At 44.3% G+C, this 26,739-nt stretch overlaps 1 protein-coding gene and 1 long non-coding RNA gene across 3 annotated transcripts in view; one reads left to right on the top strand and one right to left on the bottom strand.

Annotated features, from left to right (window-relative positions):
- The first annotated feature begins 445 nt into the window (after positions 1-445).
- On the top strand, positions 446-2,898 carry LOC125746971 (uncharacterized). The gene is made up of 3 exons (XR_007399116.1): positions 446-572; positions 1,955-2,015; positions 2,114-2,898. It is a non-coding gene; the product is annotated as an uncharacterized LOC125746971 (long non-coding RNA).
- Positions 2,899-23,295: 20,397 nt separating this feature from the next.
- The window catches only part of phf2 (PHD finger protein 2), a 28,150-nt gene continuing 24,706 nt past the window's right edge, over positions 23,296-26,739 (bottom strand). For both annotated transcript variants that reach the window (XM_049022238.1, XM_049022239.1), the window contains exon 22: positions 23,296-26,609. In XM_049022238.1, the coding sequence (XP_048878195.1) occupies positions 26,521-26,609 (89 nt within the window). In that variant the 3' untranslated portion in view covers positions 23,296-26,520. The remainder of the gene's footprint in view (positions 26,610-26,739) is intronic.

The raw sequence follows: 26,739 nt of genomic DNA, 5'->3' as shown, positions 1-26,739 counted from the left end.
TATTAATTTTGCCTAAAAGATCGAAAATCTGAAACAAAAAAAAAAAAAAAACACATGCAGGAAAATCATCCTGCATTTTCTTTTATATTTTATTGAAACCCGACCTTCATTACTCAGTCATTTATAATGGCTTGCCCTGTATATATCGAATGCTATTTTAATATGTACATATACACACAGAACTGTGTCCACACCAGAGGTTTACTGTTGCATTTTTCCACAGACGTACAGTTAAAGATTCTACGATACCGTTTCCACTCAAAGTACTGGAAAAGCTAGCAGCAGCCTTTTTTATCTGATATGCCCCTTTCACGCGTCGTCAGGTACCCGGCGTCCTAGAGGTGGTTAGCGCCGGATTGTGTTGCAGCAGAACCGCACGTGGGTGTCGATAGTGAAGTGCTTCCTATTGACAGACAGTATTCATTTAAAGCGATCCCTCGTCACACTCATTACACACGTGTCACGCACATAAGAACCGCGTGTAATTTACTTGATGATGGGTGACATTATTACTTCCGTCAGTAAGGCGTATAAAGGTCAGACAGATGTAACACTGGCAAAGGACTCAAGCGGTGAGTACGCGTTTTATATTCAGTTACCCCCTATATCTCTGCGATGACAATACAGTATGTTTGTGCATGTTCTTCTAGTTATGATTAAGAGTATGGTATTTATATAATCTATATAATCAAAAAGTTTTTTTAAAGGAAGTAATTCGGAGAAACTGCGTATTATTTCCACCTAAAAAAATGAAGTTGAGCCGACTTAGATGAGCCCTAAAAATATAAAATGATCACGACACTCTGGCACTCCGCAGTAAAGAATTGTGTCCTTGGCTTAATGTGTCACTGTTAAAAACAGGCTAATAAATCTCCCTGTAAAGAGAGACTGAATTGGGTGAGGGGGGCTGAAAGCTGGTATGGCAAGAGGATCAAGGGGGAGGGGGCTAAATGGGTGTTGGGCTGAAAGTGCAGAGCGCACGGGGGGTTGTTGGTGCACATCTGAGAGTAATCCTGTACCGTGACAAAGCACAGGCATAACAGTCTGTCCTGACACTTGTTACCGACACATAAACAGTTGCCACGGTAAGATAGGGGAAGAGTGACTGTGGCAGCTGAAGGCTTGTGCGGATCTGTCATTTATCAACTACTAATTAACTGTTAATTTGCCAGACTTTAAGTTTAAGCATGTAGCTAATTAATCACACCCAACAAATACGCTGTCGGCCTCCCTGGCGGTGAGAGCCCCGGTCCGGCAGGGAGTAAAGCCCCTTGAACTTTCCACAGTAAGCCTGCCGCTCACAATAATCTTTCTACTTGTTTAGAGGAGACTCAGTCTTTCCACAAACTGGTTTAACTCACCTCATCTGTAGAACAGGCCCAACCTCTCTCCGTTCTACTTAGAAAGCTTTTGTTTGCGCATTTAATAATCGCTTTTAGAAAATGCATTTTCGGATCTGCACATGGGCCACTGTGCTGTAAACCACATCCTTTTAAGTAACAATTGACGGAGACTCGCAATGTTGTTCAAAGCAGTGATCATGTATTACATTTACTTATATAGCAGACTTCTTTTCTCCAAAGCGACGCACGGCTTAGACGGCAGGGTCGGCCAGTTCCTGGAGCAGTTTTAGGGTAAGGGCCCTGCTGCATAGCCCACCAATAAAAATCACTCTGCTGAACATGGGATTTGAACTGGCAACGTTATGATTATGGGCAAAGTGTCCAAACCACAAGCACATATTTATGACTGTATCCCCTTTCTTCCTCAGCTGATTACAATATATTAACTGTTAGTAATTCATGAGAAGTCGCTGCTAAGCATTTGAAAACAGAAATATCAGATCTGAACGAGAGATTGTGATAGCGGTGGCTGTCCTGTAGCAGGACACTTCCCCGGGGGTCTGTAACGGTTTGACTGGCTCTCTCGTCTGCGATGTTTGTGTTTAATGCAGCGGCGGAGGCTCACAGGCAGGGGGGCCGTTCACGCCAACTGCTGACAGCAGCTGTCACAAGGTGAGTCAGGTCGGGGCGGCACTTGTAAGACAAGGTTGCTGACAGGCCAACACAAAGCAGGTCGCCCCGCACCCTAACATGTCGCTGTCTGCTGATAGGCCGTCCGGTGCTCCCCCATCCACCGGATATTGGATAACAGGCTTTGGCCGCTTCAGGGGCCATGGTGCAGGAGCCAGAGGGAAAATGACACGGTATGATGTGACGACGTGTCTGCACGGGCATCTGACGCAGAGCCAGAAGGACCCGTCTGCCGCAGGACCAGCCCAGGCTGCGTATTTTTGTTTTACAGGGTGGTTCATGAAAATGAACTTATAATCATGAGAAAAGGGCTACCTGAATGGGCAGGGAATGCCTTAGACAGCATACCTAAGGAACCATGCAAATCACTAACTACCTATGAAACCATGCTAATTGCTAACTAGGAAACCATGCTAATCGCTAACTAACTAGGAAACCATTCTATTTGCTAACTACCTAGGAAACCATGCTAATTGCTAACTACCTTGGATAGCATGCTAATCGCTAACTACCAGAACCCACATGTTAGAATACTACTAGCCTATGATAAGAAAAACAGATTGTACTGTGACTGGGTTCAAATGCTTAAAAAGTCATTCTTGAGATGAGCCTCTTACAGCAGATGGATTTTTGAATATTTTTTTTTTGAATAATGACGTCTCCACACGTTTATTCATGGATAAAGTTGGACTTTTTAGGAAAAGAGCAGAAATGCACCAAATTGAATGTAGACTAAGCTCTCATTGCAAAGGATGACTTTAAATTAAGTTAAGGACTTAAATTTAATTTAAATTTAAATTTAGGATTTTTTTAGGGTTGGTCAATAGTTGTTTATAAAGGCTGCATAAAGGTATCAAGACTTAGGCTCGAGGAAAGCATAATAATATTTAAGCATAATAATATTATATAGTTATTATAATAACAATAATAATAATTGTTATTATTATTGTTTAGTAGTTATTCTTATGAAATTAAAGACATTTTAGCCTTCTGAAATGATTATATTGCATAAGTGGAAATTTTGAGGTAAGTTTCCTGCTTCATTAAGAAATAGTGCCGCTGATATGTCAGGTTTTTGCTGTGTTTCTTACCCCAGAATGACATGAGAATCAAGCAGCACTTTATTCTATAATACATTATACTGTATGACACGGAAAATCATTTGAAAAATACATTGCTTGGTAATATGCAATATGTATGAGCTGCCTTCTTAGTGCAGCACACAGGGAAAAAATTTTTGTGACCCACTTTTCCTCGGCATTCAGTCTAATTTGCCATTAGAATTAAGTGAATGCAGAAGCAGAACTTTTTTTAACGAATGAAAAACAAATGTTACATTTATGGTCGCTGAGGATAAATATCTCGGGTGAGCCGCTCTGAGAAATAAAGCAGAGGATCGGTTGACAGCAGCAGTATTTATTGCTCTGAAGGACACTTTCAGAGAGGGTCCCATTGCCTCCATGATCACTTGAGTGTGCGCTTGATGCACGGAGTCAAAATGCGCTGCTGTTTGGCTTCGCTTGGCAAATTTCGGGGGCAGTTCTGAGGACATGGTGTTTACAGTCTCAGGCTGCATGCCTTAAACTGTGCGTGGTACAATCCCCCAACCCACAAGTCCTGTCACGAGAGCGAATTCTTGTGATTTCACATCCCGCGCTACCTGTGACAAGTGCTCCTTTCCCTTGGGGTCTCAACACAACAATTTCCCATGGGAGCCAATCACCTGCCAAGGAAGTCGGGACATCGCCAGACAGTGACATCTTCATCATGGGACTGCGAGTCTTCATCTGAAAGAAACTCATTAGGACGATATACTGTAGGCCAACGAGTATCAACCCGTGGCAAGTTCTGAAAGGGTTGTGAGGCAGAGTTAGAAATGTAAGCATAAACCAGCAAGCTCCTAGGCTGATCCATGATCAGATTTCCCAGCTGAAATCCTAGAATTAACATGTATAAATGGGTCTTGGGTCTGCAAGTGCTTAGCGCAAATCTAGTGAATGCTCAACCAATCCAAGAAGCCAAACCACAGATGCTTAATTAAAAATTCACTGCACATCCAATCAGATTTGGCTGATAGGCATCGATTGGCGTAAACTGCAGAGTGCACTGGGTGCTTGATCATATCATTAGTTTAGACCTATACGTGGTATACTGAGCTGGCATGGTAAAAATTGAGCCGTGGTGCAAATGTTGAGAACCACTGCTGTAGGCCTTTACACTTTATCAATCTACCAAATTGTCAGTAATGCTTTACATTAACTGCACCTTCATGATGCATTCATAGAACATTCATCCATCCATCCATTTTCCAAACTGCTTATCCTACTGGGTCGCGGGGGGTCCGGAGCCTATCCCGGAAGCAATGGGCACGAGGCAAGGAACAACCCAGGATGGGGGGGGCAGCCCATCGCAGGGCACACTCACACACCATTCACTCACACATGCATTCCTACAGGCAATTTAGCAAGTCCAATTAGCCTCAGCATGTTTTTGGACTGTGGGGGGAAACCGGAGTACCCGGAGGAAACCCCACGACGACACGGGGAGAACATGCAAACTCCGCAGGCGGAGACTTGAACCTGGGACCCAGAGATGTGAGGCAACAGTGCTAACCACTGCACCACCATGCCGCCCCCATAGAACATTCAGTGCACCTTAATAATACATTCATAGAGTATTCATAAGAAGCACATAGGTATACTTTAACATCCTAACAGACCTTAACACAAGTTTGCGAACTGTCACGCATCTGATGTGTTACTTGCGCTTTCAAACTCTCACTCTCATGCAAAAAAATCAATATTACTCCATTACAAACCTAAAATAAGCTACATCAAAAGCACTGGGGTAGTTTGCAAACCCTACACTGTATTAACAAGGTAATAAAACTGCTACATACATATAAATGCTTGTGTAGATTTGTCTCGAATTGAAAATCTCACGTCAGCCAGCCGACCAAAGTTGACAACCCTGTTAACAGCATAAATATACATCCATAACAAAAATATGATAAAGGCAAACATAATCATATGATGTTTGTTACGAATGTATATTAAAGCTATTAAGGGACTAGGATGTTAAGGTATACTTAGATGCTGTTTATGAATGTTCTATGAATGCTTTATGAAGGTGTTATGAATGTTCTATGAATGCATTATGAAGGTACAGTTAATGTAAAGCATTATGGAATCATTTAATGCAGAGGAGCCCACATGAGCTTAGTAACTAATAAAGAAAACACCGCAATACTACCGGTGCACATCGTAATGCATCGTGGGTATAAATAAAAATCAGCTCCCTGAACTTCATTTTATTAATTTCGTACTTCCATTACTTTAAGAACTTAGGCAGCATTCACTCATGGTGATTCTGCAGTCATAAGAGCAGACAAGCAGAGCTGATCTAGAAGCAGACGTTACAGCTCTGGGACACATAGACTGTGTCTGCACGTTACCGCTCAGGGACACGTGGACTGTGTCTGCACGTTACCGCTCTGGGACACGTGGACTGTGTCTGCATGTTACCGCTCTGGGACACATGGACTGTGTCTGCACGTTACCGCTCAGGGACACATAGACTGTGTCTGCACGTTACCGCTCTGGAACACATGGACTGTGTCTGCACGTTACCGCTCAGGGACACATAGACTGTGTCTGCACGTTACCGCTCAGGGACACATAGACTGTGTCTGCACGTTACCGCTCTGGGACACATGGACTGTGTCTGCACGTTACCGCTCTGGGACACGTGGACTGTGTCTGCACGTTACCGCTCTGGGACACGTGGACTGTGTCTGCACGTTACCGCTCAGGGACACATGGACTGTGTCTGCACGTTACCGCTCTGGGACACGTGGACTGTGTCTGCACGTTACCGCTCTGGGACACATAGACTGTGTCTGCACGTTACCGCTCAGGGACACATAGACTGTGTCTGCACGTTACCGCTCAGGGACACATAGACTGTGTCTGCACGTTACCGCTCTGGGACACGTGGACTGTGTCTGCACGTTACCGCTCTGGGACACGTGGACTGTGTCTGCACGTTACCGCTCTGGGACACGTGGACTGTGTCTGCACGTTACCGCTCAGGGACACGTGGACTGTGTCTGCACGTTACCGCTCTGGGACACGTGGACTGTGTCTGCACGTTACCGCTCTGGGACACGTAGACTGTGTCTGCACGTTACCGCTCAGGGACACATAAACTGTGTCTGCACGTTACCGCTCTGGAACACATGGACTGTGTCTGCACGTTACCGCTCTGGGACACATAGACTGTGTCTGCACGTTACCGCTCAGGGACACGTGGACTGTGTCTGCACGTTACCGCTCAGGGACACGTGGACTGTGTCTGCACGTTACCGCTCAGGGACACATAGACTGTGTCTGCACGTTACCGCTCTGGGACACATGGACTGTGTCTGCACGTTACCGCTCTGGGACATATAGACTGTGTCTGCACGTTACCGCTCAGGGACACGTGGACTGTGTCTGCACGTTACCGCTCAGGGACACGTGGACTGTGTCTGCACGTTACCGCTCTGGGACACATAGACTGTGTCTGCACGTTACCGCTCTGGGACACGTGGACTGTGTCTGCACGTTACCACTCTGGGACACGTGGACTGTGTCTGCACGTTACCGCTCTGGGACACATAGACTGTGTCTGCACGTTACCGCTCTGGGACACGTGGACTGTGTCTGCACGTTACCGCTCTGGGACACGTGGACTGTGTCTGCACGTTACCGCTCAGGGACACGTGGACTGTGTCTGCACGTTACCGCTCTGGGACACATAGACTGTGTCTGCACGTTACCGCTCAGGGACACGTGGACTGTGTCTGCACGTTACCGCTCAGGGACACGTGGACTGTGTCTGCACGTTACCGCTCTGGGACACGTGGACTGTGTCTGCACGTTACCGCTCTGGGACACGTGGACTGTGTCTGCACGTTATCGCTCAGGGACACATAGACTGTGTCTGCACGTTTCCGCTCTGGGACACGTGGACTGTGTCTGCACGTTACCGCTCTGGGACACGTGGACTGTGTCTGCACGTTACCGCTCAGGGACACGTGGACTGTGTCTGCACGTTACCGCTCAGGGACACGTGGACTGTGTCTGCACGTTACCGCTCTGGGACACGTGGACTGTGTCTGCACGTTACCGCTCAGGGACACGTGGACTGTGTCTGCACGTTACCGCTCTGGGACACGTGGACTGTGTCTGCACGTTACCGCTCTGGGACACATAGACTGTGTCTGCACGTTACCGCTCAGGGACACATAGACTGTGTCTGCACGTTACCGCTCAGGGACACATAGACTGTGTCTGCACGTTACCGCTCTGGGACACGTGGACTGTGTCTGCACGTTACCGCTCTGGGACACATGGACTGTGTCTGCACGTTACCGCTCTGGGACACGTGGACTGTGTCTGCACGTTACCGCTCAGGGACACGTGGACTGTGTCTGCACGTTACCGCTCTGGGACACGTGGACTGTGTCTGCATGTTACCGCTCTGGGACACATAGACTGTGTCTGCACGTTACCGCTCAGGGACACATAAACTGTGTCTGCACGTTACCGATCTGGAACACATGGACTGTGTCTGCACGTTACCGCTCAGGGACACATAGACTGTGTCTGCACGTTACCGCTCAGGGACACATAGACTGTGTCTGCACGTTACCGCTCTGGGACACATGGACTGTGTCTGCACGTTACCGCTCTGGGACATATAGACTGTGTCTGCACGTTACCGCTCAGGGACACGTGGACTGTGTCTGCACGTTACCGCTCAGGGACACGTGGACTGTGTCTGCACGTTACCGCTCTGGGACACATAGACTGTGTCTGCACGTTACCGCTCTGGGACACGTGGACTGTGTCTGCACGTTACCGCTCTGGGACACGTGGACTGTGTCTGCACGTTACCGCTCAGGGACACGTGGACTGTGTCTGCACGTTACCGCTCTGGGACATGTGGACTGTGTCTGCACGTTACCGCTCTGGGACACATAGACTGTGTCTGCACGTTACCGCTCTGGGACACGTGGACTGTGTCTGCACGTTACCGCTCTGGGACACGTGGACTGTGTCTGCACGTTACCGCTCAGGGACACGTGGACTGTGTCTGCACGTTACCGCTCTGGGACACATAGACTGTGTCTGCACGTTACCGCTCAGGGACACGTGGACTGTGTCTGCACGTTACCGCTCAGGGACACGTGGACTGTGTCTGCACGTTACCGCTCTGGGACACGTGGACTGTGTCTGCACGTTACCGCTCTGGGACACGTGGACTGTGTCTGCACGTTATCGCTCAGGGACACATAGACTGTGTCTGCACGTTTCCGCTCTGGGACACGTGGACTGTGTCTGCACGTTACCGCTCTGGGACACGTGGACTGTGTCTGCACGTTACCGCTCAGGGACACGTGGACTGTGTCTGCACGTTACCGCTCTGGGACACGTGGACTGTGTCTGCACGTTACCGCTCAGGGACACATAGACTGTGTCTGCACGTTACCGCTCAGGGACACATAGACTGTGTCTGCACGTTACCGCTCTGGAACACATGGACTGTGTCTGCACGTTACCGCTCAGGGACACATAGACTGTGTCTGCACGTTACCGCTCTGGGACACATGGACTGTGTCTGCACGTTACCGCTCTGGGACATATAGACTGTGTCTGCACGTTACCGCTCAGGGACACATGGACTGTGTCTGCACGTTACCGCTCAGGGACACATGGACTGTGTCTGCACGTTACCGCTCTGGGACACATAGACTGTGTCTGCACGTTACCGCTCTGGGACACGTGGACTGTGTCTGCACGTTACCGCTCTGGGACACGTGGACTGTGTCTGCACGTTACCGCTCAGGGACACGTGGACTGTGTCTGCACGTTACCGCTCTGGGACACATGGACTGTGTCTGCACGTTACCGCTCTGGGACACATGAACTGTGTCTGCACGTTACCGCTCTGGAACACATGGACTGTGTCTGCACGTTACCGCTCAGGGACACATGGACTGTGTCTGCACGTTACCGCTCTGGGACACATAGTCTGTGTCTGCACGTTACCGCTCTGGGACACATAGACTGTGTCTGCACGTTACCGCTCAGGGACACGTGGACTGTGTCTGCACGTTACCGCTCTGGGACACGTGGACTGTGTCTGCACGTTACCGCTCAGGGACACATAGACTGTGTCTGCACGTTACCGCTCTGGGACACATAGACTGTGTCTGCACGTTACCGCTCAGGGACACATAGACTGTGTCTGCACGTTACCGCTCAGGGACACATGGACTGTGTCTGCACGTTACCGCTCTGGGACACATGGACTGTGTCTGCACGTTACCGCTCTGGGACACATAGACTGTGTCTGCACGTTACCGCTCTGGGACACATAGACTGTGTCTGCACGTTACCGCTCAGGGACACGTGGACTGTGTCTGCACGTTACCGCTCTGGGACACGTGGACTGTGTCTGCACGTTACCGCTCAGGGACACATAGACTGTGTCTGCACGTTACCGCTCTGGGACACATAGACTGTGTCTGCACGTTACCGCTCAGGGACACGTGGACTGTGTCTGCACGTTACCGCTCTGGGACACATAGACTGTGTCTGCACGTTACCGCTCAGGGACACATGGACTGTGTCTGCACGTTACCGCTCAGGGACACATGGACTGTGTCTGCACGTTACCGCTCTGGGACACATAGACTGTGTCTGCACGTTACCGCTCTGGGACACATAGACTGTGTCTGCACGTTACCGCTCAGGGACACGTGGACTGTGTCTGCACGTTACCGCTCAGGGACACGTGGACTGTGTCTGCACGTTACCGCTCTGGGACACATAGACTGTGTCTGCACGTTACCGCTCAGGGACACGTGGACTGTGTCTGCACGTTACCGCTCTGGGACACATGGACTGTGTTTGGCCCCAGAAGGGGGCTGTGGATTTGGGGCAGCAACCTTTCAGCCTAAACAGACATAAAATACTGCGGCTTCCGTATGCCCATGTGCACCACAGCTTTGTGATGTATAAGTAACTGTATAGTTCCCCACAATGTAATAAAAACCTGTTATTTTGATATTGACCATTTTTCAGGTCCCCACAAAGATCTGTGAATGCAATCAAAAAAGTAATAATGCCAAAAGTCTCCTATTTTGTTGGGTTACTTATGGTTAAGGTTAGGGCTGGGTATTTTATATATTTATACGTATAATTTCAAAGTCAGACCTCCAGTTAGATAATTCACATAACGCCGGATGAAGTGGAACCATGTAGGTCTATTGTAGCTATGAATTCCTCCGACAGCTGCTCCGACTAATACGCTGTAATCATGCCGGGACAATCAGGCACAGAGCGTGGTGCCTCACACGTGTGCTGCTGTGTGTGCGTGTGCGCGTGCACGTGTGCGCATGCGTGTGTGTGACCTCACTGCCGCTCTGCTCCGGGGGGAACCTCCTAATGACAGCACACTGAAAGGGGACCTGCTGCGGGGGCCCGGGCCAGGAGATCTGTTCAAGATGCCTGCAATCAAGCGCTCAAGACCGTATCATTGCCTGCCCCCCCCCCCCCCCCCCCACCCCCACCCTGCCTCCTGGCCGACTCCACGTGCGATGGCAGCTCGTGCTGGATCAAGGAGCAGATTTTAATGTGCGGAACAATGACTTTGCGGAGTGTGGAACATTATGGACCATAATGTCTCCTCCAGGCTAATAAGCAATTTATGAAATGTATCAATAAAGTTCTCACACTCGCACGCTGAATCTATCCAGTCTGATAGCTAATTAAAATCAGGCCGTCCATTATAAGTATACCGCCTGTCTTCTGTCTGTTTACTCTGGTTAGGGTCTCAAGAAGGCCTCAGGCCTGGCCCAGGTTCCAAGGCTGAGGTACAGCCTGGACGACATGCCAGACCGTCACAGGGCATACTCTCACAATCAGAAACTATTTCAAAACACCACTTGTGTTCGGACTTCAACAGGAACTACACACAACACATGGTGAACACGCACACTCCGCACACACAGAGCAGAGGCAGTATTTGAACTAACAGCCCTGGGGATATTAGTCATTGAGTCACTATGCTTCCCTTTCTTAATATATGTGTAAATCTACTAACAAATATTTTAGGTAACCTGGTGTGATTCAAATCTCCAGGCAAAAGTACTTCACTGTGGCCCTTACAGTTAGGGTCAGTCATTCGCCAAACATGTGCACCATGCATGCACTGCAGTTCAAGCGCTCAGTGACATATGCAGTGGTTTACAGGCATGTGCTGCGATTGCATTCCCTCTAAAGTCTGATGCAATGAGGTATTAAAATGTTAAGTGCTTCGCAGCTGGTGGGAAGAAAAATCCTCCGTAGAATGTGTTGCATTAAACAGGAACAGTTACAGCGTAAGGCCATCAGATGCTCGCCATAAGAATTCAGCTGTGACAGCCCAATAAATAGGCATCCATCTGAAATTGGTGACGCGGCAGACACAGCCCCAGAATCAGCATAACATATTTACTGGGTCACATGGTCATTGTCTGATACTATATGTAACCACAAAACTAAATGTATGCACTGGTCATTGAAGCAAATGTTTTCAGCAGTGAGTAATTGTTGCCAAATGCTTTGATCATATTGCATTTTCATCCCCAGTGGGAATTGAGGTGTCTGAATGAGGGTTTCCAACATTCCCAGTACATTAACATTTTCCCCTCACAACCTCATAATATACATGCAATCATAAAAATGATCACACTCTCAAAGGAAGTAATTTAACTGGAACTGAAGGGGCAAGAAAAACCCAGAAAGCATTTTTATATGAATTTAAAAGTGCACTGAGCTTTTAAGATCACTGTGACAATGATACTAACTGTGGCCAAGCATTCCTGCTGTTTGTCAGTGTAATCTGTAACAGACCGTGAAATGTTGAGACTTGTCTTGGAGAAAAGAAATGCCTGTATACAGATCTGCAGAAAGGCTAAAAAGGGAGAAATTTGAAAGGTTTGTGTTGCATACTGGAAAACACCATTCAGTCAAAGTGCTTGAAGTTGGATAATTCTGATTTCTTTTTAAGTTTAGTGCCTAGACTCTAAAACTAAAGAAACCAAAAAATAAACAATGTTTAAAACAACACAAATGCTTCCCCCCCCGCCTTCTACATTCACTGCCGCTTTGTAGAATTCATTTAGAAGAATTTTTTATTTTTTTAAAAAGATACGCACAGCATGCAGATGACAGCTGAACACACTGCTATACCTAGGATAGCTTTAAAATTTTGACTGTTCATATTTGAATATTTTGTTAAGTTGGGATAGCTTTAAACAATGCAACTATGTGTTACATGTTACAGCATACTGTTTTATTTGCCATATACTTAAGTAATGTAACTGCGCATACCTGAACACAATGTTATACTTAAGATAGCCATGAGCACTGTAAATGTGCATACCTCAACACAGTATTATACTTGGGAAATCCTTAAACAATGTCACTGTGGATATGTTAACAGTGTTATACCTGAACATTGTTATACCTTGGATAGCCTCGAACACTGTAACGGTGCATACTTGAACATTGTTATACCTTGGATAGCCTCGAACACTGTAACAGTGCATACTTGAACATTGTTATACCTGGGATAGCCTCGAACACTGTAACGGTGCATACTTGAACATTGTTATACCTGGGATAGCCTCGAACACTGTAACGGTGCATACTTGAACATTGTTATACCTGGGATAGCCTCGAACACTGTAACGGTGCATACTTGAACATTGTTATACCTGGGATAGCCTCGAACACTGTAACGGTGCATACTTGAACATTGTTATACCTGGGATAGCCTCGAACACTGTAATGGTGCATACTTGAACATTGTTATTCCAGGGATATCCTAGAATATTGTAACTGCGCATATTCAAAAAGAGTGTAATGTTTGGGATAGTCTTAAACACTGTAATGCGTCATACCCGAGCACATTGGTTTATACCTGTGTTGGATGTGAGCCCCCAGCACATCTCCACTGCAGGTCTCCAGAAAGCCCCCCCCAGTCTGCCACATGTTTTCACAGCTGTAGGTGTGCCAGCCAAACAAATTTGTCAGTAATTCACCTGAATTAGATCCGCTCAACTGCCTCACTGGCCTGTTTCCCCACAGCACCATGTAATGGTCTGTTTGTTTTGAATATATTCCTTCCAGCCAATCATTACTTATGTGTCATTCAGCAGCTGTACCATTGGGTAGCCGGAGAAGAAAAAACACTTAGGAAAGCTTTTGTTTGTCTATGTGCCAACTTAAAGGGGCCTAATATTTTGTGCAGCACTTTGAAAATATAAAATGATTTTTTTTTCCACTGGTCCTTTTTATGTTCTGTTAATGACTTCCTAACAACCATTAGTCTCAGTGCAATTTTGCAATGATGAACAAGAAAGTCAAAATATGTTTTTGGTCCGAAAGAATGATAATACTACCGAGGCTGACTCATTAGCAACAAGCCTTAATTAGTGAGCCTATGGCTTGTGCGTAAACTTGACAAATATTATTTCTGCAAGACAAATATCATTGCAGTGCACTTCAGGAAGTTCTGCACATCTAGCACCAGAAATGCCTTTATTTACTCAGACAATAAAATTAAACGAAATGAATGAAAATAAAATGATGGTATATTTTTGCTATTTGTACAAGGATGATATTTTACAAAACCTTATACTATTTTTGAATTTGCTAATTACAGACGCTTCCCAGGATAGGATGGTTCCTCTTGCGATATTTCAACTTTACGATGTGTATGATTATTCAATAAGTTACATGAGATATTCAACACTTTATTATAAATTAGGCTTTGTGTTAATGATTTTGCCCAATTGTAGGCTAATGTAAGTGTTTTAAGCATGTTTTGGGTAGACTAGGCTAAGCTATGATGTTTGTTAGGTTAGGTTACTGTATTAAAATGGCATTCCGCCTTACAATATTTTCACCTTACGACAGGTTCATCGGAATGTAACCCCATCATAACCCAGGGAGAGTCTGTACATTTAATAGGTTTGTCATGTACATTCAGCATAACCTCAGGGAATATTACCTGTTATTTGTGAAACTTGTGAGATCATTTAATGGCAAAAATAAAGTAGAATATAGATTTTCACAGCAGCCCTTTGCAGGAGTTCTGAACAACAGAGAGGTCAATGCAGGATTAGTGTGAGAGCCTGTGCCTCAGTGCTTCTGTAACGCTTGCTGGTTTCTGCTGTTGGTGTTGGTCTGGGCGGCGCATCGCGCTTCTACTGTCAGGTCATGGAAGACCACTGCATTTGTCCATTTCCGCGGAAGAAAACATCTCTTCCCGCCATTCGAAATCAGCACGTCACCTTCCACTGGTTTCATGTCAGAGATATATCTGCTACCACTTACTGAGATATGCAACAGATTTGGTTATAATTGCCTTAATTTTGCCATGCGTGAATACTCCTGCGCCGACAGCTCATTTATTCCATGTGATTGGTGCTGACTATTTATAGAGAGCGTGGTGTAAACGGGCTGCATTCGCGCTGCATGTGTGTGATGCACGCTCACCGGGGATGCGGACTAAAGGGCCCGAATCATTACGTCTCCACTTTCCGGTGTTTATTTACTTGCAGAGGCCATAAGTGAAATACCTTTAATTGACGCACTTTCATGCTGAGCCAGTATGACGACAGTTCTTTGGCCGTTTGTATCCTGGGAGTGGCACATTAATAGACAAGGAACGATAATTACTTTAAATGCGAAAACTGCATGCGCTCTGCTTCCAGACATGCACCATTTTCCCAGTACTTGGTGTCGGATTTTGATGGGATGCCGCGGCGGCTGAAGATTAACAACCAATCATATTTGAATTTTGGCCTCTCTTGGCATGCTTGCTTCATACTGTCCCTGCCGTTGACTGTCAGAGTCATACGTCTCTTTGGGATTTTAATGACCAATAATTTCTAAGCAGTTGACACAATTCCCTGACCTAACATGCAGCTCTGCTCTAAATCAACTGAAGTGTACGAACGTGCACAAAATGGAGACAGAAAAATGGGCACAGAATCTCCGCACAACACTCAACTGGGGAGATTAAACGTTCTGCGCTTCGGATTTAACGCCATTGTTCCAAAAAAAGCCCAAAAGGCAAGTTAGCAATTAGCTCCAAAAATGACTCACTCTCTGTTTTTTTTTTTTAATCTCTTCATGTGGCTGAGGTCGGGCCACGTTCCCTAATGAGATAATTAGACGAACAAGAGACGACATGAGCTGGGCTCAGCAGTGAGTCCAGGCAGTCAGTGATTATACAACTCAGATATGCAACCTAAGAGGCTTTCGGGGCCAAACGTTACAGCAAACATGCGACAGGAGAGAGGAAAAACGAAAAGGAGGATTCCAGGGAGAGTCAAAGAGCAGAAGTGGCAAAAGAGAGTCCAGGATGCGAAAACAACTCTGTCCTTATTGTCGGGACTCCCAGATCACTCATGTTCACTCAAAAAGGTTTGCCACAAAAAGTGATTAAAGTCTATTAAGAGCAGTGCTCCGGCTGTGATCTCTACGAGAAAGAGGCTCGGCAGATGGTAGCTACAGATGCAGGCATGGCTAGTTTTCCTCGCCACTTCTCGGCACGCGGATGATAATTACATTGCCGTCAGCCACGCCGGCCAGGAGCGGCGTGATCCGCGTCATTTAACACAAAGGGTGACGACGCGGCTCCTCGCACACTGCCCCCCCCACCAGATGGTCGTGCTCCATTTCACCCCCACAAAAGCCATGCGGCTGTTTAGCTGATTCGAGCCGCTGATAGTGCAGCCAGGAGATGCTCCTGAAAGCGATCCTCTCTGCCAAATTTTTAACCCACATCCTTGAATTAAAAGGTTTCACCTTCCATGTGCTGTATTACAAACCTGTTTCTAATAACTAATAACATCTTACTTTTATTTTCAGTCATGTTTTTTTATATTTTGATTAATATAATTACGTGCATGTTTTATATAGATTTATGTATATAAAAGTATAATCCAGCCTAAGACTACGGTGATTTCTTTTAGTCTCATTTTTGAAACTGGTTCCTCTTATTTTTATTTCTGTTTTGTTTTCATATGTATTTTATTTGCCATTTTGCATTCATGTCCCCCTGGCAGTTTGTTATGACATTCTTGGAAATCACTGGGGAAATACATTTGTGATCAGCCAGGCGTATGATGTACAACATGGTCAAGGAGGCAATTCAGGTTTAGCAAACCTTCAGTAACACTTATACAGGCACACGTATGTATACATTCATCACACGGAGTACTGTGCACAGAGCAGCTAACACGATAAGCTAAAAATAGGTAACCTGAGGACTGAAAAGCATTCAGAGTCTCCCTCTAGGCTTCTGAGGGCTCCGTGGTTCGCGGTCCTTAAAAAATATCTGTAGTGTTTTCCTTCATACGCTGTGCATGACAGGGAGACTGTCTGCAACCTAATCGGCTGGGGGCCAATCAACTCCGTCTCTAGGCATCTGAGAAACAACTGCAGGCAAAGCTGGGGGCGTTTTCCCCTCACACTCCAGGTTTGTTGAAAGAGAAGTTTCCGCAATTAATTACGTCTCCAGGGGTCAGAGGTCAGCCAGCAAGGACTGGGGAGCAGGCACCTTGCGCCTGCTGCCTATTCAAGGTGGTGAACTTGACATGTGTGATTCTTCCCATACAACCACTGGAGGTGTCCTTAGCAGATGGGGGGGGGGGGCGGTGAAGAATAGCGAATCAGGAGCAGAACGTAAATTTGCAGCTTTTCACAAAAGGGCTACGTGTGACGTTTATAAAGTGAGCGAGATTTTAAATGAACTGGTATGAAGAGTCGTATTTCCTATTTATGCCAGAGCGTAATCGGAAAGTCAAGGCTTTCCTCAGCATCTGCTGCTGAAGCGCGATGTGCCGGGGCTTGTGGGTAGCGTCACAAGCAGCAGGCGTGTGGCTCGGACGGAGTGAGTCTCCTCTTTCATGTCATTTTAGCCCCAGGAAAGTCAGAGATCATTTGGAGCTCAATGCACACTTCGGCAGTTTGGGGCTGATTGGCTGTTTTCTCCCGCGATGAATCCATGTTCTATATCAGGACTTTTGACTGCATAACTACCCTGTTAATATTCAGAGGAAGTGCTTGGGGGGGTCAGGCAGCTTTTAGCCGCTTGACCTTGGGGTCGCGCGGAATTGGGCTGAAGGGTGGCACATGGCAATGAATGAGCCGTAATGGTTTAGGGAGGTATCTAATTACACGCCCAGGAGAAGGCAATCTGCGAGAGGAGAAAAAGCAGAATCCCCACCTTTCGAAAATAAACATACCTGTTTCTGGGGGCCCCAACCTCCGCCGGGCCCCCCCCCCTCCTCCGGTCCTTTTAATTTTAATTTGAGAATATTAAAGCGAATCGTTCACATTTCGAAACAGATGAGAGCTGACAGAGAGGCTTTCTTGGACTCGAAGGGGCACCAGCCAATCAGGGAACAGAAGCAGGGAGCGGATGGCGTTCTTGCTATTTGTGTGTGTTTTTGTGCGCAGTTAGCATGCTTTAGTCTCACAGTAACCGTATGCCCCCCCCCCCCCCCACCCACCCAGAAGCCTCTCGCACGCAGGGGGATTAGGGAGTCGTTGGGCCCGGTTCTGCTGAAATCACGCCCGCCGGACAGCTATCCGAGGCACTTGCTGATGCGTGGCCTCCCTTCCAATTCCCCTTAAACTCCCCAGTAAACACCAGGCTTAAGGTCGGCCGACAGCGTCGCATCAGGAGAACGCTTTCAATGTCGATTTCCGTCCTCGCCTGCCGCGTGTAAACAGCACCCGCACCTCAACTACATCCCAGGGGCAGCTGTGCGCAATTTATTTCCTGCATATTAGGAGCCAAAAATTTGTACTGTGCATTGCAAGATGGCTGTATGACTGACTGTATAATAAACAAATAACTAAGTGCTGATATGTGGAAATTAAATATGCACATGGAGCAAGGAATGTAATTGAGTTAACTTCTGTTTCTCCTTTGGAATGTGCTTTTTGCCTCATTTCTTTTCTATTTCGATATCAATTTACATGTAAATATATATGCAGATTTCATAAATGTATATGCATGTGAAGTATAACAGATAGTTTTGTTACATGGCACTGTCACTATGGTAATAAGAAAAATGCATTTTTTTTGCTGTTTGTTGAGGTCATGTTTAGCTATTGTATTCTTGATTCGTTGTTTTTTACTCATTGTGAGGGGTTTCTGTTCAAATGATGCAATTCGACATATTAAATGTGAAATAAAATCACACATAAAGTTTGGCGTCGCACACCATGTTGCGGGCAGTCTTGTCACCTGTGCATCGACAAGCCAAAGCGACACCCCCGCCCCCCCTCACCGTTCGACCAGTCACCTGATACAAAACCGAATCTCGAAGCCTCTCGAAATTCCTCCGCGGCTGTTTCCAGTTAAGCTGCCGGGTATAGTAAGTGGCGGAGCCCAGCTGGCTTTCACTAGATGTCTCTAGTTCTCTTGGAAACATGGCATATCCAACCCTTTATTCCCCTCATTATCACCAAAGAAAGTTCTAGAAGTTACATTTACAGAGCACTTAACGTGACGTACCCGTGCCCGGGTAAACTCCCACTTTGCATATATGCAACTTTGCGTTTCCATTAATAAATGTTCACAGGAATAATTACTTTTCGCCGGGAAATGGTACTAGCAGTACTGTTCACGCGCAAATGCAGAATAATCTGTCTTTTTGTGTACGTGAGTATTCACATGCAGCGCGGAAGCTGCAGCAGAGTGATGGCGGCCAGCTGTCTCCCCTGTCATTTATGCTAAATATCTATTTTTTTTTTTTATTTTTTAGGTGGACAACTAAGCGGTTAATATCTGTTTTTTTTTTTTAACTATTAAGACTATTAAGACCTCTGCTGTCAGTTTCCTGTATGTATTTCATTCCCCCCGTTTGTTAAATGTAAAGTAACGGGCTAATACAGAGCTCCAAAACGTAATTTTGTTTTTCTTTTTTGAAAGGCAGGAAACAGGTATTATTTAAAATAAAAAAAAATAAAAAAAATTCTTTTCTGTGTGCTACTTAATTTCTCCTCAGGGATTAATAAGGTCTGTCTGTCTATCATGTGTCATACATAATATTTATCATATAATTAACATATTCTTGGAAACGTCTGCATAAAATGTAATAATCCATTTTTGTAAATATGAAGACAATCCTAAGAATTTTTACTGTGGCATTTAATAAATGTTATATGAGATGTTAATTTATGGAATCTTAAGATATGAGAAATGAAACCGTTTTATTCGTCAGGCTTTTGTCTTACGATAACGACATTATTACTGTATTTTCCTTGAAATTTCTTAATTTTTGTCAGTATCATAAGAAAGATAACGAAAATATGAGGTGCTGTTCTGCATCTTTCTCAGTTTTATTGACAATCCCGCCATATGTGAGCATGTGAGTTATTAAATTAAATAATTTTAATTTGGATGACCAGACGTTTTAATTTTGAAAGATATTTCTACCAGTCTGTTTTGGAAAGGCATTGCTTCTGTAGCTATTACTTTCGTTGAAAGCAGAAAAGGATTATGGATATACAGTTGTTTCTGTTAATAATAAGATTTGACAAATGCCGTCAGTATATATGTGTGCGCGGATGCATGCAAACCCGCCCCCCGAGCAGCTGCTTGTGCAAAGCCTTTCTGTTAGATTTGAGAATCGCTAATGCGCCCAGATTTGTGGGAGACTAAGGTGGTTCACAAGAAATAAAAGCCGGAGTCGAAAACATATCATCACTGGCATTAAGCCGCGGGGTAAAATACAGACGGATTCAAAGTGCAGGAGGGTGAACAGTAAATGTAGGGAAACCTGTGCTTAGTAAGAGAGTGTAACAGCATCCGATCCTCCCGGGCTGTTTTGAGTGGAATTATCACAAGTGACAACCTTGAACCCGGAGAATTTAATGAATAAAAGCTTCGGACAACGGCGCAGTGGAAAAATACTTTAGTTACTGTGATGCCTGAATCAGCGAGCGGCCACACAAAGGCATGGCTTATACTGGCATTCCTGTGTAATTAGGACTGCGCTCCAGCAGCACTTTTCAGGAGACCACGAGATTGTGGGGGATCTTCATGCCGCGATCGCAGTCCACCAAGGCATGATGTCACACATCCAAAGTAATGAATTAGGGTTACGCGTGACACTTTGGTTCATCTGCCTTCTTAAAAAATGTGCATGTACTATGCGGTAATTTTTTTTTATTTTGCACGCAGTTATATGTAAACGCAAATTGATTACCCACACAGCAAACCATTTATCGTTTCGCCAGCTCAGTGCTCTACCATTCACACACTAGTGCTTTATTAGTTTATAATTCGACTGCATTAAAACATAAACACTAATAATTTTCAGTGTCCGTGCACCTATGTACAGACCGGTGTTTTTTCTTTTGTTCTTGATCTGACAGCATATTAACGTAGCGAAGAGAGCTACAAAGATGGAAGGATCACGAAGACACCTGATGTTCAAAGAATCGAGCAAATAGTCCTGATTGTTGAACAGCCTGTTCCACAGAAGGTCCATCAGTTAGCTGTTTCAGCACGGTCCTTCGCTTTTTCCCGCCTTGTGGTAAGCTTCTTCTGCCTTACTTCCCCATCTGCTGTTCACTCCTCGGAAACACACTTCATTCTGTTTTTCTTTCTTAATTTTATTTTATTTTTGCACCCATCTCCAAACCAAAAAGTTTTTGTTATTGTGAAATAAGTTGTTAGTTAAGATATTGGGCAGTTGTTTTTGAGATAGACCTTTCCAATAAACACCATTAATATACTCTCTGAAGTATTTAGCAATGAGACATACCGTAACAGGGCTACAAATATGGGAAAACGCCTGGTCTCGTTTACTGTGAGCCGGTGAACTCTGCCATACGGCCGCTGTTGCGGATACATGTCAGATGCTAATGACAAAAACAGAATTTGTATGTTATGGTGGCGGGCAGCCATGTTTTCAAACAATAACAAACATGTTACTTTAATTTTTCTTTTTTTCTTCTTAATTGATTTGCTATGAATGTCATGGTCGTAAGACTGATGTGGGATTCTAGCGAATGTCACAGACGGTTTTTTGCTTTTATTTTTTTTTACTCCACAAGCAAATGCATTTTTTTACTCTGTAATTACTTGCTGGTGGTCATTTGTGCATGGAATTGTATTTCTTATGTCTTATTTGTACATCAATCTATACAAATTAGTCTGGAAAAAATATAGCAATACGCAACATAAAAATATGCTATTGGTTTACCGAAATAAAATAGTTTTAGAGGTTTCTTTTTAAAACCTATTTTAATATTATTCTTCTATATACTGTACGAGCTATGAAACAGTTTTGCTATAACTGTTCTGGAACTGGGCTACAGAAATTAAATTCCATAAATATTTCATAGTCCTGTTAGATTCAGCGTTAAGCATGATCTGTATATGTTAAAGAAAATCTGTCATTTAAGTAACTTCGCAACAAAAAAAAAAATCTTCCTAAAAAATCTTGCATTGTATGAGTCCAAATTCATATCTCACGGGCATTTCAGAGACGCCTGTAAAATGCACAAAGTTCGTAAATTTGAAGAACGATACATATGACCATTTATCCAGGAGTCTGTAGTTCACTAATGGGGTGGTAGCGGCCTAATGCAGGCTTATGATAGGAAGGTGGCTGATCTGAATCCGTGCTGTGCACTGCTACGTCACATATGGGTTAAATGCAGAGGACACATTTTGCTGCTGTGTGTTAACAATGGCAATCAATTTTAATTTCTAGACACCTTTCTTCATTTAATCTCCATTGGCCTCCTTTCCCGCTTCCAAGCGTTATGTACTGATGGCAGGCTTTTGCAATACCCAGTCCTGTATGGGAATTTTACACGGCACTGTTGATATTTTGACACGTTAGGACCCTGGAGAAGTGTCCTCTCTCTATCACAAATTTAGCAGCGGGCGACACGACACCAGGCCGGGTATTGATCTCCCTTCTCTGCTCCTAGTCAATACTGGCAGTTAACGCCGCTAATTCTGTCACACTCACAGGTAGGTGAGGTCCATTTCTCTGCCGCTTGCTTGTTTGAAACTTTAAAAGGCTTGGCTGATTTCACAGGGAAGTGCGTTTCGCTACCGTTTCCATGACAGTGTGGCACGTCGGCATTCGGAGCATTAAACTGCATGCTTATGATGCAGTTATTAATAAGGTTTTAATGTGGTGAAATCCATGGCAAAGAGGTGGTTTGAGGAGCTGAAGGATGGTTATGTTTGCGCTCTGCGCTCACGTTCAACAGCCTTCCCTCACTTTAAAGGGTGTACAGTTACCATTTGGAAGCTTGTCTAAAATGGCAGCATCCATCTCCATAAAACATTGCAACCGAGAGAAGCTCTTCTGGTATGACGAACAGCACCAGACCCGGACTGGCGTGAACCTCGCGCCGTCTACTGCGTCCTGTCTCGGAGTGGCGATCGTCACAGGTTCCCGTGTTTCCTCACAGGACCGTTTTCACGTGCAGCTCGATGTTTTCTACAGGACGCCAGTCATGTTTTGCACTGTTTGTTCTGACTAGAAATGTAAGGTTGGTCTGTAGGACACCGGTAACTGCAAATCTGTAATATCTCAGGAAATGCCTCTGTGAATGAAACACATAATATGTATATATGTGGCTTAGTGTGTGAGCTTAATGGCATCAGTTACAATCATATCTGAATCTACTTAACAGCATTGACTCGTTTGACTTTGACTCATTCAGCTCCATCAAATATGCTGATGCTCAGTCTGGGCAAAGAGGTTCTGAACAAAGCTTGTTCAAGATGGACTCCTTCAGATAACTAACGCCAGCAGTTACTGGTAGACATCCAGATTTTAAGCGTGAGAAGATCAGGTGAAGCACGTAAGACGGTCACAGTCAAGCAACTTCTGCATTTCTTTCAGATGAATTCATGTGTAAATGCTTTTTAGGATGAAAATACACTTTCAAAATACAGTTCTGTAGTCATATATTAAAAGTTGTACAGGACTAATGACCACATTCATTAAATAACACCAACAACACTACGCTGGCTACTCCCCTTAGTTATGGAGGGGGGGTCAGGCTCTCCGAAGGCGAACTCACTTACAGATACTAGTTTGGCAAGAGTTCAGAGGCCAGAAACTGGAGGCATCTTTTCACCAGGGAAGACAACTACAATCAGCATGTGACAGTGCCCCGGTGCCTGTGTTTAATGAGCTGTACATAGAAAAATAAACCACAAAGCGACTCACAATTTTTATACAAATAAAAACTTGACAAAGTTTGATCTGGACTATATTTTAAACAATTCTGTGGAGTGAACTCAAGATTTACACAGGTAAATATACCACTACAATGGAGTATCACCTTGTAAATCTTGTTAAAACCATGTCAAACATACATACTGTATTACCAAAATAAAATCAAAGGCATGATGGCAGAGTAATACCACATAGTAGTTGCTTGGTAGTAGTAAAAGTAGTAGTAATAATAGTAGTAGAAATAATGACAATAATTATAATCATAGTAATAACAATATTACTTGTCATACGGATTTCCCGCTAAAAATAATTGATAGTTGCAATAATCAAAAAATAATGATAATAAAATAATAATAATAATAATAATAAAAATAAACATATAATTTTCGTTCCTAAAATTGCTCTAATTCTTGAAAAGTCAATGAGGCCGCAGGCATCTGCTTACTTACTGACACCTAGATTCCTTAAACAAGAATTTCACAGGCTGATAAAATATTTAAAATCCAAGCTCTTGAGAAATGTACAAATATAAAAGACTACAAACATTTATAAATTACATCACAGACACAGAAAACACTTCACAAGGTGCTAGTAAAATAATCTCGAATTCCATCAGGGTAGGAGAACAAGTGGCTGGTTATGGACTGGAGGCTCTCCTTTCGAAATCGGCGACTTTCTGCATGTCCTCAAACATTCCTCCCGCATGAACTCAATTGTTTCAGCACGACTAGCTTCATGTTGTGTAAGGTCATATGACATAAACCGTTTATTTGTCTTTGTTTTCCAGGCAACACCTCGGTCTAATAAACTCTTTAAAAATAAAACAACAAAATAAAATGTCCTACACTGTCTCTGGTAAAATGAAAAAGTAAAGGCTATCTTATATTTATATATATATATATATTTAATATTTTATATATATACGTATAATTAGCAAAAACTAGTAGAAATGTAAAATTAAGTGTTAAAAAAAAGAAAACTGATACAAAAAGTAGTCATTTAAAAAGCTATATACAAGCTACATTCTACATACAATATAAATGCATATTTCTATCTAGTTGATGGTGCTGCCTGTGAAACAAATTTGAGTAAGAAAGTATCCCTGTGAAGCCATAAAAACAGACCCGAGATGGATGAGGCTTGTTATTTGGGCTGTAAGTCCCATTAACTTAGTGTTCAGTTTTTAACTATCCCTCTGTGACCTTTCTGAAATGTGCAAATGTAAATTTGAACGCAGTGGTAACAAGAGTAAACGTTTGATAATCACATCATTTCCCATGTGGGAGAATATTACGCTGAAGGAGAATACTAAACATTTCCCCATTTATTTTCCAAACTTCATATCCCAGTAAATCTACACACAGAAATATCAGATGTGGTATTACCTCCTGTAATTGTTTTATAAAAATTAGTAAATGAAGGGCTGGTATTTAGTAATTCAGATTAACTGTCTTTCTTGGAGAATAAATGGAATAATTTTAATTTTCTGTCTTACCAAATACTGCAGCAACATTTCAAAACTGCACAAAATTATTCACTAGGTTGTATCTCAGCAACGTCTCAGAAAGACTGAGATTTTACCAACGTGCGTGTACTTTATCTCATATAGTGAAACAAAAATCCATCCATCCACCCACCCTTCTTCTACCTACTTATTCTGGACAGGGAGACCAAACCAGGTAGCTTGGGGCACAAATCTGGGGCATAGTCTGTACGCGATGCCAGTCCATCGAAGGGCACAGACCTGCGCGCACACAATACGGGCAATTTGGAGACACCAATTAGCTTAAGTGCGTGTCACTGGACTGTGGGAGCAAACCGGTGTACCCAGAGGAACTACAAAGAGACAGAACATGCAAACTAAACACGCACTAAGCGTAGTGTATGTGTGTGTGTGTGTGTGTGTGTGTGTGTGGGGGGGGGGGGGGTATTCAAACCCCCAACCCTGGAGATGTGAGGTGACAGTGTTGCCCACTACCCCACACCTTGAGAAATAAAGTAATATAAAATGCACGTTAATGTGTTTATCGCGGCCTTAAGAGCCAACGGCTGCACTTCTCTCCAAGATGAACGGCATGCAGAGTGTTAGGCATGAGCTGTGACTGTTTTTAGGTGGATCTGCCACAACTCATTATTTTGGGCAAAAGGGAGCATCCATGGCGATTAGGATAATAAGGAACAAGTGAAGGAATTGTCCAGAAGACTGGGAGGTGTGTTCAGTTCTAAGCACCTTAAACTATTGCAGTTTCATCTTAGAAATAGTCTTATTAGAGTACATAAAAACAGAATTACTGACGTTGCACAGCAACGTAAACAGGGTGGAGGCGTGCATTCGAGACCACCTTCCACCGAAGTACACACAGATGTCATCACTGAGCGTTCAGACTGCTTTATAAACATCTTGTACTTTATTGTGCACTTTTTTATTGAAAACATCTATTTGGGTTTTGATTTTAGTGCTTCAGTATTGTCTCTAAGTGCCATTTGTTGGTCCATAATAATTCTATTAATCGGTTCAATAAATAACATCACTGTTAATGCTCTGCAAACACTAATCTAATGCCAAAAACTTAAAAAAAATAAGCAGCGGCATGAGGGAGATAGTCTGATGATCTGAGGTGAGAGGTTTTGTAGTATTTTTCCTGTGGTAAACACTGTGAGACACATTACTGTGCTGATCTGTACAGCCTGAAACAGCACCTGCAGGACAAGCCACATCCATTTTGGAATAATGAACTGTACACATCACGTGTATGCGAGTGCCCCCACCCCCTACAAAAATGTGCATACATGCAATTAATTCCATGCAAGGGATACTTTCTATGACTTGGAATGACTGTAATGCTTTTCTGTCTTCTCTGTTTTTTAGCAACCCCTGATAGACAGCTGTAGTAAAATGACACACATTTCTTAAAAAATATTTATAGCGGATATTCTGTACACTTTTAATATCTGAAAGTTATAAAGTATTAAGTCGAGGCAAAAACCTATTTGAGTCGCGCTCTTCTTAGAAACGGAGAAATGTTATAAGCGGTCTTACTGCCCACGTTCGCCGCCTTTGTGCATGATGAGCGAGGAGGACTTCGGGCAGAGTGAGGGCTCGGCGGGGGCCCGTGACATCATCAGTGGGTGCCAGTCTGACACTGTCCCTCACAGAAGGAGCTTCCCGTTCCTGTGGATCTTTAAAATCTTTCCCAGTCTCTGTTTGGCTGTCGCCATGCCTTTCTTTAGCCGTTTGGCTGCGAAGAAAACAAAAGCCACGGTTAAGTTTTGAGATTCCAAAGCTGCTGGGTAACATCTTTCTATTACTCACTGTAACCAGCTAAATCATGCTGTTCAAATATTTGTGCAACCGTGAAAATGTTTCTG

The sequence above is a fragment of the Brienomyrus brachyistius genome, chromosome 8, assembly GCF_023856365.1.
Source record: "Brienomyrus brachyistius isolate T26 chromosome 8, BBRACH_0.4, whole genome shotgun sequence".
NCBI classification, from domain to species: domain Eukaryota; kingdom Metazoa; phylum Chordata; class Actinopteri; order Osteoglossiformes; family Mormyridae; genus Brienomyrus; species Brienomyrus brachyistius.
Note: the sequence above shows the minus strand (reverse complement) of the source record. Positions and strands in the feature narration are given on the sequence as shown.